This window comes from Myxocyprinus asiaticus, chromosome 23 (genome assembly GCF_019703515.2).
Source record: "Myxocyprinus asiaticus isolate MX2 ecotype Aquarium Trade chromosome 23, UBuf_Myxa_2, whole genome shotgun sequence".
Taxonomy (NCBI): domain Eukaryota; kingdom Metazoa; phylum Chordata; class Actinopteri; order Cypriniformes; family Catostomidae; genus Myxocyprinus; species Myxocyprinus asiaticus.
The window spans coordinates 14,280,749-14,294,342 of record NC_059366.1 but is presented as its reverse complement, the minus strand read 5'-3'; the positions used below and the strand labels follow the sequence as shown (position 1 = coordinate 14,294,342).

Genomic DNA, 13,594 nt, shown 5'->3' with positions numbered 1-13,594 from the left:
CTGACAGCGTACTGCCTAGTAACGGCTTTCCAGCCGGGCGCCTTCCAGTGGCCCAAACAGGGCATTAAGTATTTGGGGATTTTATTCCCAGCAAATTTGTCTGATTTAGTTAGTGTTAATTTTTACCCTTTAATAAAAAGGTTTTCGAGTGATGTGGGCAGGTGGGCTTCATTACATTTATCGATGATTGGGAAAGTTAATGTTATTAAAATTAATTGTAGTCCAAAATTTTACTACCTGCTACAATTTCTCCCTGTAGATGTCCCCCTCTCTTATTTCAAGCAATTTGATAGCATAGCAAAGTCCTTCATTTGGAATGGTAAGCGTCCCAGGTTAAATTTCAATAAGTTACATAGGCCGATTGACAAAGGTGGGCTAGGCCTACCCAAGATTTTGTTTTATTACTATGCGTTAAGTCTCAGACATTTGGCTCATTGGTCACTTCCACCTGAGAGAGCCCCTCCCTGGTTTGTTATTGAAAAGGCAGTTCTTGCCCCTATTTCGCCATTACAAAGCATCTCTATCAAACTAATCGGAAAAGTTAAGTTACACCCCGTTATTTCGCATTTACACTCGGTATGGACTAAAGTGTCCAGATTGTTTAAATTGGACACTTATTTAAATGTTGCCTCGAATATATGGCAGAACCCAAGATTGTGTATTGGCAAGTCCCCTTTCTGCTGGCCAGAGTGGATTGTGAGGGGGGTTGCTACACTCAGTGACCTATATGAAAGTGGAGTGTTGAGATCGTTTGAAAACTTGGTCCAACATTTTGGGATCCCCAGACCTCAGTTTTATAGGTATTTACAACTGCGCCACCTGCTTTGTACTATTTTTGGGAATAGCACACACCCCCCATAAGGAGGCAGATGCTTTGGAAGAGGTGATTGCGGCTTTTGGAAAAGGTCATGAGGCATCAATGTATTACTCCCTGTTAATTCAGAGTCTGGGGGATGGAGCCTTAACTTCTCTCAAGAGAGTTTGGGAGAAAGATTTCAACTTGGCATTGGAGGAAGGAGTGTGGGCTAAGATTCTTAAAATGCAAGGGTGCATCTTATACAATTCAAAAAATTGCATAGATTTTATTGGACCCCCTCTAGACTGTATAGGCTTGGTTTAAAGACACACCCACCTGCTGGAGATGCCAGTCGGAGGATGGAGACATGGCCCATGTTTTTTGGTGGTGTGTCGAGATCCAGAAATTCTGGTCGAAGGTTCAGAATTTTGTGTGCGACGTGGTTGGCACTCGGGTTTCGTTTTGCCCCAGACTTTGTGTTCTGGGCGATGGGGCGGTCATCGATGTGGGGGATGGCCATATAGAGAACTGGGTTCTGACCTGTGTAATGATCGCCAGGCAGGTTATTTTGAGGGGTTGGAGGTCAGCTGGTGCGCCCCCATATCCGGAGTGGTGCACGGAGGTGGGGAGGGTGGTGTCATCGGGAAGACGGGGTGGCTTGGATATGTTTATATGGAAATGGGGCAGGTCTTTGGAGTTTTTGGAGGGCTCTCGGGTGGGGTGTGGAGAGAGTAGTGTAATATAGTTAGTATGATTATTATATGTGTGTGTAAGTATGTATGTATGTATGTATGTTTGTATATGTATGTATATACTGTATGTATGTATATGTATATATTTTTTATATATGTATATATGTGTGTCTGTTTGATTTTTATTTCTATATATTTACTTATGTTTGACCACAGGGTTGTTTTTTGAGGGGGCGGGGTTGGGGAGGGGGAGGGGGGGTTGTGGGATTTAAATGTTGATTTTATATATATGTTTTGCATTTCATTGTTATTGTATGATTTAATAAAAAAATTTAATCACAAAAAGAAATACGTGTATTATAAGATGTAATGTAATTGTAGAGTAATAGAAAGTCAGTAACTGTAACCTGATTACAAGAATTAAAAATGTAATCATTTACACTGGTTTATAGTAACTAATTACTCTATAATCATATTTTACCCAACGCTGATGGTACCAGTTAGAGCCTGATTGACTGGTAGCTTCTAAACTAAAGGAAGGTCTTGACCAAAGAGATTATGCTCGTCGACCAGCTTCACCAGCTAAAGTCTGAAGGTGAACAGCATGAATATGATGCTCCAACAGTTAGACCAGCATCAAACCAGCACTAACCAGCATAAACCAGCCTGGAAATTCATGTTGGTTCTAACTGCTGATAATAATCACCAGAACTCCAACAGTCTATCACTCAAACTTTTAGTGTTTAAAGTTTGAACACAAAGTTTCCAGATTTGACCAACTTTCTGTGCGATTGTGTTCTCCGATAAATCAGGAGGAGAATGATTATTTAATTGGTGCCATTAAGAGCCAATTACCATCTGATTAACTGTGCCTTTCTATGAAAGAAAGCCTTAAGACCGGCCCTTTGAGAAAAATGTGGTGTCTATGGGATGAAATGATAATAACTGCAGAGAAAGAAATGGGGGCTGTCGTCTTCATTTTGGTTGGCAGGCTTGACACTGAATGGGGAAGTAGTGTGGAGAATCGATTTCTAAATGGGTTGCAAGCATTTCTGTCATAATCATAATCTTATGCTTGGTTCATGCCCACCCAGCATGGGCTACAAAAGCTTCCCCCTCCTACTATTTTAGCTCAGGTCACAGAAACCACACAATTGAAAGGAAGTAAATGCTTGTAATTTATTTGGTGTATTAGAACGGTTCATCTTTGCGCTGATTCATGCATTTTGCAAATGCAGTAAATGTGGTTTAAAGGGATAGTTCACTACAAAATGAAAATTCTGTCATTATTTACTCACCCTAATGTCGCTTAACCAGTAAATAGTGACTCCAGTCTGTCAGGTTCGATAAAGGACAAAAAACACCATCAAATCATTGTAATATAGAAAAGCACTTAAATCAAATATGCCGGCTACGCCGATAACATCAAAACTCATTTGTTCTCTTCGGGCCTCATGACCTCCATGACTCACGTTGCACGTTTGTCATGAGACGCGATGAGAACCAATGAGTTTTGATGTTATTGGCGTAGCGAGTATACTTGATTTAAGCACTTCACTTTTGAAATATGATTTGATGAGTAAGTAAGGGCTTAAACATTTCGGGAGACTTGGAATATAATGCATGAGTCATATCTATTAGTTTTACTGTGGTTTTATTTACTGAGTTTTTTTTTTTTTCAAATGTGACAGACCAGAGTCACTATTCAGTTACCTTATGGCAAATAAACGCTGTAAAGACTTTTTAAAAATGAATCTATCGTGTTTCATGGAGAAAAAGATAATCATACGGTTTAGAGTGACACGAGGGTGAGTAAATAAATAACAGAATTTTCAGTTCGGGTGAACTATCCCTTTAAGGCCACCAATGCCACTTTGGATACCACAGAGCACATTTCATCCTATTAGCCACAGTTTTATTAATTTTAAATGGGTATTAATGTGTGAAAAACACAAAGGGTTAATAAAGCAGTCATGAGGGCTGATATCTCTATTTGTTGCTCATGAAGAGTGGAGGTAAGGACCTCTTTCTTAGCTGCTGAATGAAGCATTATGTTCCCGTGCAGTGCTCTGCCTGGGTCTGTTGTTGAAAGAGTATGCTGGGAGACACTTGAGGAAGTGCCATGGGGGGAGATGAAAGTGAGCACTATTGCTAATATCCATCCCAGGCAGTTGTTCATGAATATCAAAGAACATCTGCGAGGAGCAGCGATGTTGGGACTCAAAAGGAACGGGAAAAAAACATTTGGATTCAGTCATTGCACTCCTGCGCTCCTTTCACTCACAGAGGGGCTGTCAGTAAATAAGAAACTTGGCATTGAGTGATTTTTTTGAGTGCTTTTTTCTGCTTAAAGATTCAGGGAGAATGCAGCACCAATGTCACACACTCCCAGAGATGCAAGGCTCGATCTCAGTGAAGGATTGATCTAAAAGTGCTTTTAGAGCATTATTAAAACAGCATAGACTAGTCTCTACAGGATGCAATCTGCTGACCACACACAGAGTTGCCCTGTTGAAATGACCAGCATATGTTGTGTTTTGGATGCTGGTGTGCTGGCATCCCTACCTGCCTTTTTAAAAGGATAGTTCAAGCAAAAATTCTGTCATCTCTTTTTGTGTTCTTCAAAAGAAAGAATGTCAGATGGGTTTGGAATGACATGAGAGTGAGTAAATGAAAACATAAATTTTTATTTTTGAGTGAACTATTTCTTTAATTAACCATTAAAGGAAAAGTTCACCCAAAAATAAAAATTCTCTCATCATTTACTCACCCTCATGCCATCCCAGATGTGTATGACTTTCTTTTATCTGCTGAACTCAAATGAAGATTTTTAGAATAATTAATCAGCTCTTTTGGTCCATAAAATGCAAGTGAATGGGTGCCAAAATTTTGAAGCCACAAAAAACACATTAGTCAGCATAAAATTAATCCATATGACTCCAGTGGTTAAATCAATATCTTCAGGAGTGATATGATCACTTTCACTTTCTTCTTCTTGTGTTTTTGGTGATTCACATTCTTCATGCAAATCGCCCCCTACTGGGCAGGGAGAAGAATTTCAAGCAAACAAGGACTTAAATATTGATCTGTTTCTCACCCACACTTATCATATTGCTTTTGAAGAAATGGATTAAAACACTGGAGTCATATGGATTACTTTTATGATGCTTTTATTTGCTTTTTGGAGCAAATTTTGGCACCCATTCACTTGCATTGTATGGACTTACAGAGCTGAAATATTATTCTAAAAATCTTAATTTGTGTTCTGCAGAAAAAAGAAAGTCATATACATCTGGGATGGCATGAGGGTGAGTAAATGATGAGAGAATTTTCTTTTTTGGGTGAACTATTACTTTAAGGGTGGTGGGATCCCAGAGCTCGAGCACTTAACTGGCCACCCCTCCATCATGGAAGCTGACATTCTTTTTAACTTGACATGGCATCTAATGGTGCATCTTATCTCGCTTCCTAGCTCCCTAAGTCGTGAATCAGTATATCTTGAACACAAATTTGGACACTTGCAAGGGTGTTCATCCATTGACCAGTGGGACACTGATGACTCAACCACAATTATGAGTTCCTGCATTTAAATGCAGCTGGTATTAATCAACAGCATTGCTGTATAAATGACACTCTTATGCACTGTCAACTTGTAGATACAAAAACGTACAGTGCTATTATGAAAGATAAATTACATAAATGAACAAATAAAAATACAAAGCAGTCTTTTTTTTTATATTCTAACAGTATTTAAAAGATTGTTGCACATTATGGATGAAAGATAATTCTGAACAAAATTTCTATTAAAGAGAAAGTAAGGCTTTGACTTCATAAATATACACAATTTATTTAGTTTATCATCAGGGTCACTATAAAGCAAAAGATTGCTCGCATGTATTACAGAAAGAAAAAGATGCTTTATAATTCCATGCTGCACTTTCCTTTTTGTTGACCTCCACTCATGTGGGCCATCACCTTGGCAATGTCCAGAAAAACAAGCCCTTTTCTTGAAGAGCTTAGGCAATAAACAGTTTGGGCATGGCTGAAAGCTCCTAAGATTGCAAAGCAGAGTCCACATTGGGTATGGTCTTTGTTTTCAAAAAACGGAGGACAATTGGGGAGAAATATTCATGGGGGCTTAAGAGAGGCCCCATAAATCACTTTCAGGCCTTTGCTCATCTTGAATAGTTCATCCATTTCTCTTTTCCTTTAGAGAAATATGTTAGCTTGGATTTGTTGCTCTGATGGTTTTATCCGTATGTAATGGGGCTTGATTCTCTGTGATACTAGAGGAGAGATGTAGAGGACAGTGATTTTATATGCACAGCACCTCCAGCTCTGTCGACACTCTCCAGAAACATAATTTTCTCAGTCTTTTATACCCAGGGGTTACAAACGCAAAGTAGGAGAACAGGATTTGAAAATCACACTGCACGGATAAGAGTATGTTTTGAACAGATGTCTCAAATGACTGAGAGCAATACCATGCGTTTATGTTAAAGGGATCTTTCACATATGTACAGGAAAGCTCAACAAATACCCCATAAAAAAGATTCCTAGTCCATGCGGACGGCCCTGTGCCTAACTAGATTTGCATTTCATAAAGGAAATACCAGCAAGACAGCAATGGAATAGTGGTAAAGTTGTAGGTAAGTTTATGTTTTAGGCTTTGATTCTGCTGCATCAGTCATGATATTCAGAGCACTTCTTGTTTTCTGTCGGCTGTGTTTGAGAATCGACACATAACACAACACTATTTTTACTGCTTAAAGCAGTGCTGGTCCTAACCTTTTGTGGGCCCTAAGCAAAACCCCTTCTGGCTTTCTAAACAACTATAACATACAGATTATGAGAGAGTTACACCACTTTTCTGACCACAGAATTCACTGGAAAACATGAAATATATTTTATTTCCCTCAAACAGTAAACATACGAGAGTCCATCAATATTTCTGTAAATGTGCACATTTTGGACTAAAAATTCTAATGATTCATAATTCAGCAGTGCTTGAAATAAATAATTTAAATAATTATTATTTAATTATTTTTAATGAATTATTTAAATATAATTTCACTCTACAGTTGACAGTACTACTTTTATTGTTGTGTTTGCATGACAAACACCAGAACTAATGCTTTGACAGCATGGGTGTCCCCTGCCACTTTGGGAGCCCTATGAAACTTGTGTAGTTTGCATATAGAGAGGACCGGCACTGGTACATAAGCAGTTAGATTTGGTGAAATTGATACAAGAAAGGAAGTCCAATCAAAATTCAGGATGCAAATAGATGGAAGAAAGGATACCAATCAAAATTCACATGCAAATATTTGGTAGAGAAATTGTGTTTCTCTTTAGATTTTAAAGATGTGGTCATACTAGACTTTACACTGCATGTACTTCCAATTATATAACATGGGAGAGCTGAAATACAAGCACATGCAAAGAAATTTTGTATTCCACTGGTACCAAAGTTCAAGTTTGGTGTTCAAGTTCATGCTCAAAGCCTAGTGTGACAGAAGACTTAAAGCTAGTATGTCATTTCTGCACCAAAATAGCTTTATTTTAAATTAGCACCAGTACCTGAAGAGAAATTAAATTTATTTCCCCCATGTACAGTACACACACGGTTGAATGACAATAAAAGCTCACTTGGCTTGACTTGATAATAGACTTCATCACTGTTGGTTACATGTATTCAATTCTGAACCAGTGTTAGTCAATGGGAAATTTTAAAACTTTAATCGTTTTTTTACTCGTGGTAGCGTAGTGACTCGCCTCAATCCTGGTGGTGGAGGACGAATCTCAGTTTCCTCCGCGTCTGAGATCGTCAATGCGTGCATCTTATCACGTGGCTTGTTGAGCGCATTACCGCAGAGACATAGCGCGTGTGGAGGCTTCACGCTGTTCTCCGCGACATCCACGCACAACTCACCACACGCCCCACCGAGAGCAAGAACCACATTATAGTGACCACGAGGAGGTTAATCCAACGTGATTCTGCCCTCCCTAGCAACCGGGCCAATTGGTTTGCTTAGGAAGCCTGACTGGAGTCACTCAGCACGCCCTGGATTCAAACTTGCGACTCCAGGTGTGGTAGTCAGCGTCTTTACTCGCTGAGCTACCCAGGCCCCCCTCAAACTTTAATCTTAATGCTGATGTGTGTAATTTTTTCATTTTTAAAATCATTTCTCATATATCAGCTTGATATGAGTCAAATACAAGTAAGCCATTTATAGGTTGATTTCACCTAAAAGTGTAACACCAATCTAAATATTCCTCTGTTTGACTGAGCGGCCCATCCAGCCTGACATGGCAACATTTGCTCAACCAATAGTGTGAGTTTGGGGCGGGAATATCTGTTTGTGCAACCAATGAAAGATGGGGGGAGTCATTATTTTTGCAGTTCTGTTTGGTGATGATTGTGGCACAGAAATTACACGCTTCAGCTTTAAATTTATTTAAAAGTAGAAGGTTTACATATAACAGAAATAGATAGTTTATCTAAGACTGATATTATTTACAAAACAAGTTTGAATGGAGTGGATTGTAAGTGGTTCAAGCTGAACTGATTGCAGAAACTTTTGAAATTTAGGATTTTTTATATAGGGCTCGCTTTTCAAGCACCATTATAATGATTTGTTGGACTTGTTCATTAATGTTTTAGTAAAGTCTATCCGCCAGCACTTTCAGAATAAAATGCACATACACCTCCATCCATCCATCCCATTCCAGCCATCATTCGCACAAAGCAAGTAAATTTAGTGGCATTTATAATGTATATGTCCTAAAGAACTGCATTAGTGGGCTTTCCTTTCACTGATTCTCGGAGCAGTGTGAGCACTGATCCATCCTTTCAGAGAACATCAGCTCTAATGAGCTTTAAAAGTCATGTCATTTTCAGGATCCAAGCTTTCCTTTCCTCCTCCTTTGCTTTTTATCTCAATTACAGCTGTACCATGGGGAATAAAGTTAATCTCAGAATGGACCAAAGTCTTTAATGGTGCTCACTTTTGAATTTAGCCTCTACAGCAGTGCTTTGATACGCGGCAAAGATAAGGGTCTGCTCAGCGTGATTAAACACTCCCCTCCACTGCCAAATATGCAGCAAGTGTACAGCACAACTGCTCCTCTGCCATTTGATTTGTTCCTGTGTATGCTGGAGCTGTTTATCTTCCTCTTCCCTCAGTGCAAAAACTTTTTTTCTTAATCTGTATTTTTGATGTTTTTCAGTAAAAGTATCTACAAATCCTTAAAACAAGACCAATTTACTTGAGAATTAAAATTGCCTAAGGTATTAAGACGTGTTTTCAGAGACGATATCTTTAATTAAGTTTTGTGTTTTAAAACAGAAAGGGATAGTTTGCCCAAAAATGAATATTCTATCATCATTTACTTACCCTCATTTTGATCCAAACACATGCAACTTTCTTTCTTTTGTGTAACACTAAAGGAGATCCTTAGCAAAATGACAGCCTTAGTCACCATTCACTTTCATTGTATGGACAAAAAGATGTCAAACACTCCACCAGACATTATTAAGTCAAACGGGTTTGGAACAACATGAGATTGAGTAAATGATGACAGAATTTATTTATTTATTTATTTTTATTAACCTCTTTACAACACTTTAAAAAACTATTTGGCTAAAGATAATAAGATAAATAAATACATTTAAAATAAGTGTTAATTTCTTATATGCGATTATGCATATGAAGTAAATTTATCTTGTTTTAAGGATGTTTAAAAAAAAATTCAGGAAAACAAGACAAAAACACTGGAATACAAAAATAAGGAATGCAAAAAGTTCATTCTCTCCAGCTTGCTCTATCCCTCTCTTTGTACCAGTGACAACATATAATGCCATAATGTATAAGCATGTTTTGTTGTGTAACAGTTAAAAATACATGGCCGCTGTATAACGCACATAGAGCCATAGGGTGATCTGAGATATAAATGCTCTTGATGAATCAGCTGTGCCAGTTTACTTTCACATCTTGATATTTGGGAGCAGGAATCTGATGTGTTTGCTCTGAAATATTTATAAATATGCTTGGGATGACGTCTTGACAGCACCAGTCAAATATTCAAGATGATTGATGCGCCCGCATGCTTTTTATGTAGTGTTCCATCCTCTATGATTATGTCTTTGTAGAGGCTGAATACAAAGGCACAATTTATCCTTGTTTGGCAAATCAGAAAAAAGTGAATTGGAAGCTGCACCTAGATAGCATTTGTGTAGAATGGCATAAGTTATTTTTAATTAATTATGTTGGCTTGACTTCCATTGAAAATGTCTGACAGCAATTCCTAAGTATCTATCTATCTATCTATCTATCTGTCTGTCTGTCTGTCTGTAAGCTTTTTAAACTATTGTAAACTTTCAAGCAAAGCTTCAAGCCAACATCATTTCTGTCTTTTCATTAGTCTGCTGACTGTTTTAAATTTGTTTGTTTTGTTTTGTTTTTTTTCTTTTGTGTGTAACTAAAGAGGTTGAATTAGTGATAACCAGTATTGGGTGTAGTTGGATTACAAAGTAATTATTTACTGTAAACTAATCACTTTTAGGCACAAAATGTAGTGTAACACATTACATTTTAAATTCTTGTAATCAGATTAGTTACTGACTTTCAATTAAAGTAATTACTTTTAAGTAAGGTTTACAAATATTTCTAAAAATATACATATTGTTTATGTGTAATACAATCAAAATGTGAATACATTTGTTCATATGTACATCTGTTTGCGTTTCTGTGACAGTTGAAAGGTGTGCCACAATGAGCAAGGAGAAAATAATTTGTTGAGCAGAAAAGTATTTTAGAAAGTAATTTAAAAGTAAAGTAATTAGTAATGTAATTACTTTTCAAATGAAGTAATCAGTAAAATAACCTGATTATAATTTTAGAGAAGTAGTTTGTAATTTGTAGTGTAGTTACTTTTTTAAGTAACTTACCCAACACTGGTGACAACCCATTTAGTATTTGTCTTGAGTCATTTTGGACCTGCATGGTCCAGAGCATGATGAAGTAATTGTCAGACTCTTTGTTTGTTTGTTTATAGGCTTGGTTAAGACCAGAGGGGGTCAGAATAGGACTGGGACATGACACAGACTGGATATGAACCCCATAAACATGACAGCTTTTTATATGTCTTGATCATTTGCACTACCCGCTGTACATGCGTCTCTGAAAAGTTGGATGCTTTTTTATAGTGCCTATATTTAGGTCATGTCTGTTTTTATTCATGTGTTAGATCTGGCTTTAATTTCTCTAGCAGGTACTTGAAAGCAAAGGTTTTTTAAACTCAAGTTATTGCATTTTGGGAAATGGCTTACATAAGAGTATTTAAAAATGTATGCAATGTTAGACTTTATAGATTAGTACACTAAAAGTTGGAGTCTGCGCTTGGGGCTTGATACATGTTTATGGTGCACCATAAACTCAGCAATTAACTCCTCTTTGAACTTATGATATGTTCATGTTTTATGAAATGCCTGTCATGGAACTGTGGTCTCCAAAGGCAAAACTGTAGTGGTATCTTTTCAGTTAAAATATGTAACACCATTTTGATGAAGGCAATTCAGTGGTCCAGAATTGTCCTCATCTGTTGAAGACATAAAATCACTTGATGCTTTCTTTTTAAACATATTTCCTATTGAAACAAAGACGTTGGGTGGGACAAATTTTTAATTTCTCCAACCTGGTCTTATGACAAGCAGTAATAATAGTAATAGTACTAATAAATTTGGTAACACTTAACAATATGTTTCCATTTATTAACATTAGTTAATGCATTAGGTATCATGAACAAACAATTAACAATAGATTTTTTACTGCATTTATTAATCTTTGTTAATGTTAGTTAATACAAATACAATTATTTATTGTTAGTTCATGTTAGTTCATAGTGCATTTACTAATGTTAATAAATACAACATTTGATTTTAAAAATTGTATTAGTATATGTTGAAATTAACATTAACTAAGATTAATACATGCTGTAAAAGTATTGTTCATTGTTATATCATGTTAACTAATGTTGAAAGATGGAACCTTATTGTAAAGTTTTACCATACATTTTTCCAAAGCTTAACCCCTAACCTAAACCCTATACCTTACATAATTTTAATAGGACAATAACTTTTGTGTACCATGTTTTTTTTTTTTTTTTTATCAAGACGATTATGATTTGCCATCTTGTATGAGTTTTTAGGAGTTGTCATTCAGCTATGTTGGTTATTTCAAAGCCATGAACCATGATTTGCTACTTTTTATTGCTAATCGGAGACCGGAGGTATTAGGGGGTGGGGAACAAATCTTTCAGTTTCTCCAACCTGGTCTTACATTCGCATTCTAGTGAGCTTTTGATTGTAACCAATTTTATAGTTCAAGATGTGTCATCAATAATTTTGGTCCATTGTCCTTGGGAAAAAAAGACTGCAAATTTTAAATGTATATTATGAAGTTCATCTTATCAATTTTTAAGAGTACACTAGCATATAGAATGTCTCAACGCTATAAAAACATGGACTGAAACCCCACAAAACTCTCTCTCTCTCTCTCTCTCTCTCTCTCTCTCTCTCTCACACACACACACACACACAAATTTATTTCATGGAGTCTTTAAGCAAAGAGCTGCCAAGATGTAGTGCCTACGGACTGCAAGCAAAATGTCCTGCCTCATAGAGTAAGTTGCATGAGGTGAAAAAGCTGACTTAGGATACTAGTATTGTGTTATGATTGACTGCTAACTTGACAACATCATAAAACCTCTATGAGGTCAGTTGACATAATTTCAACTTGATCCATGACAGATACAGCCACTCTAAAAAGAGCTCATCTTCTCAAAGCCAGGGATTGCAGTTCTCTTGGCAGGTCTCAACAAGCCACCAGTCTTTTCTATTAGTCTGATTCAGCCCCTCCTGTCTGTGCACAGGGCCAAACTGCTATGCAGACACGGCGGTGATCCCTGCTGGCCGAGAGGTTAAAATCAACGAATGCACCATCTGCTACTGCACGTATGAGGAGGGCACCTGGCGTATCGAGCGGCAGGCCACCTGCAGTAAAAACGAGTGCCAGCCAAGCTAAGGTGGCGATGGGGGCGTCGCTCCAAGCGCAGCCTTCACCCAGACAGCTGTGGTCCATATCGGCTCAACACGGCAGCTGCGAGACTCACTCGCAGCCAGGACATCAGCGCTGTGTGGAGTTGCACCAGTCACAACCATTTGTGACAGCTCATGACTATATGAACTCAGAGTGTCCAATAGCATGCAGCGGATGGGCCAATTAACCTGGGAACAGGGTCGTGGGCCAGAGTGCAAAATGCAACATTCCTCACATTGTAGTGGAGCCTCTAAGTTTGACATAGCATCATGACAAGTGAAGAGATTCATTAGAGTTACATACGTATATAGTCTTAGAATCAAGAGGCATGGAGTTAAATTCAACTATATTAGTACTTAAAATTTTTATTGAGATTTATAATCCATATATAGGATATTTATTTATGTATGTGGTGGTTCGATGATTATGATTGAATTCAAATATCTGATTTACAGTAAGAAATTGATATTTTTATAGCCACTGTATTTTGATATGCTGTTACGTTTCATACTGGGTCAGACTTGTGTCCACCTTATTAGAATGTATAATGCACCTACAGCTGTCAATGTGTCTGGTGGTAAGTTTTTTTTTTTTTGTCAAAGCCAAGATGACAAGCTGCAGTCAGGAATCGCACACAGCATCTAACACAGAATAGACAACAAAGCAGAATGGATTTGGTGTCTGTTTAATGAAACCTTAAAAAAGGCTGCTTGCAGATGTTTGCATTGATGTAAAGTCTCTATTGTGCTCTTAAATGAGGTCCGTTTTGCTAAGAAGTGTTCATATGTGTATGTGTTTTCATGTTCCAAATAAATCGCACACTGTGCACAGTCGTTTAAACTAGACACTGATGCAAGGTTACTCGAGGATAGTTACCATTTTTAAACACAGAGCCACATTTGACTTTAAATGTCAAGTGAAAGCATGAAGATTTCATGGGGGGGCTGGGTAGCTCAGCAAGTAAAGATGCTGACTACCACACCTGGAGTCACAAGTTCGAATCCAGG

At 37.6% G+C, this 13,594-nt stretch overlaps 1 protein-coding gene across 1 annotated transcript in view; it reads left to right on the top strand.

Moving 5' to 3' along the window:
• vwc2 (von Willebrand factor C domain containing 2) overlaps positions 1–13,348 on the top strand; it is a 34,146-nt gene extending 20,798 nt beyond the window's left edge. Inside the window, exon 4 of the mRNA XM_051651339.1 lies at positions 12,421–13,348. Within this exon, the coding sequence (XP_051507299.1) occupies positions 12,421–12,572 (152 nt within the window). The 3' untranslated portion in view covers positions 12,573–13,348. The remainder of the gene's footprint in view (positions 1–12,420) is intronic.
• The last annotated feature ends 246 nt before the right edge of the window (positions 13,349–13,594 follow it).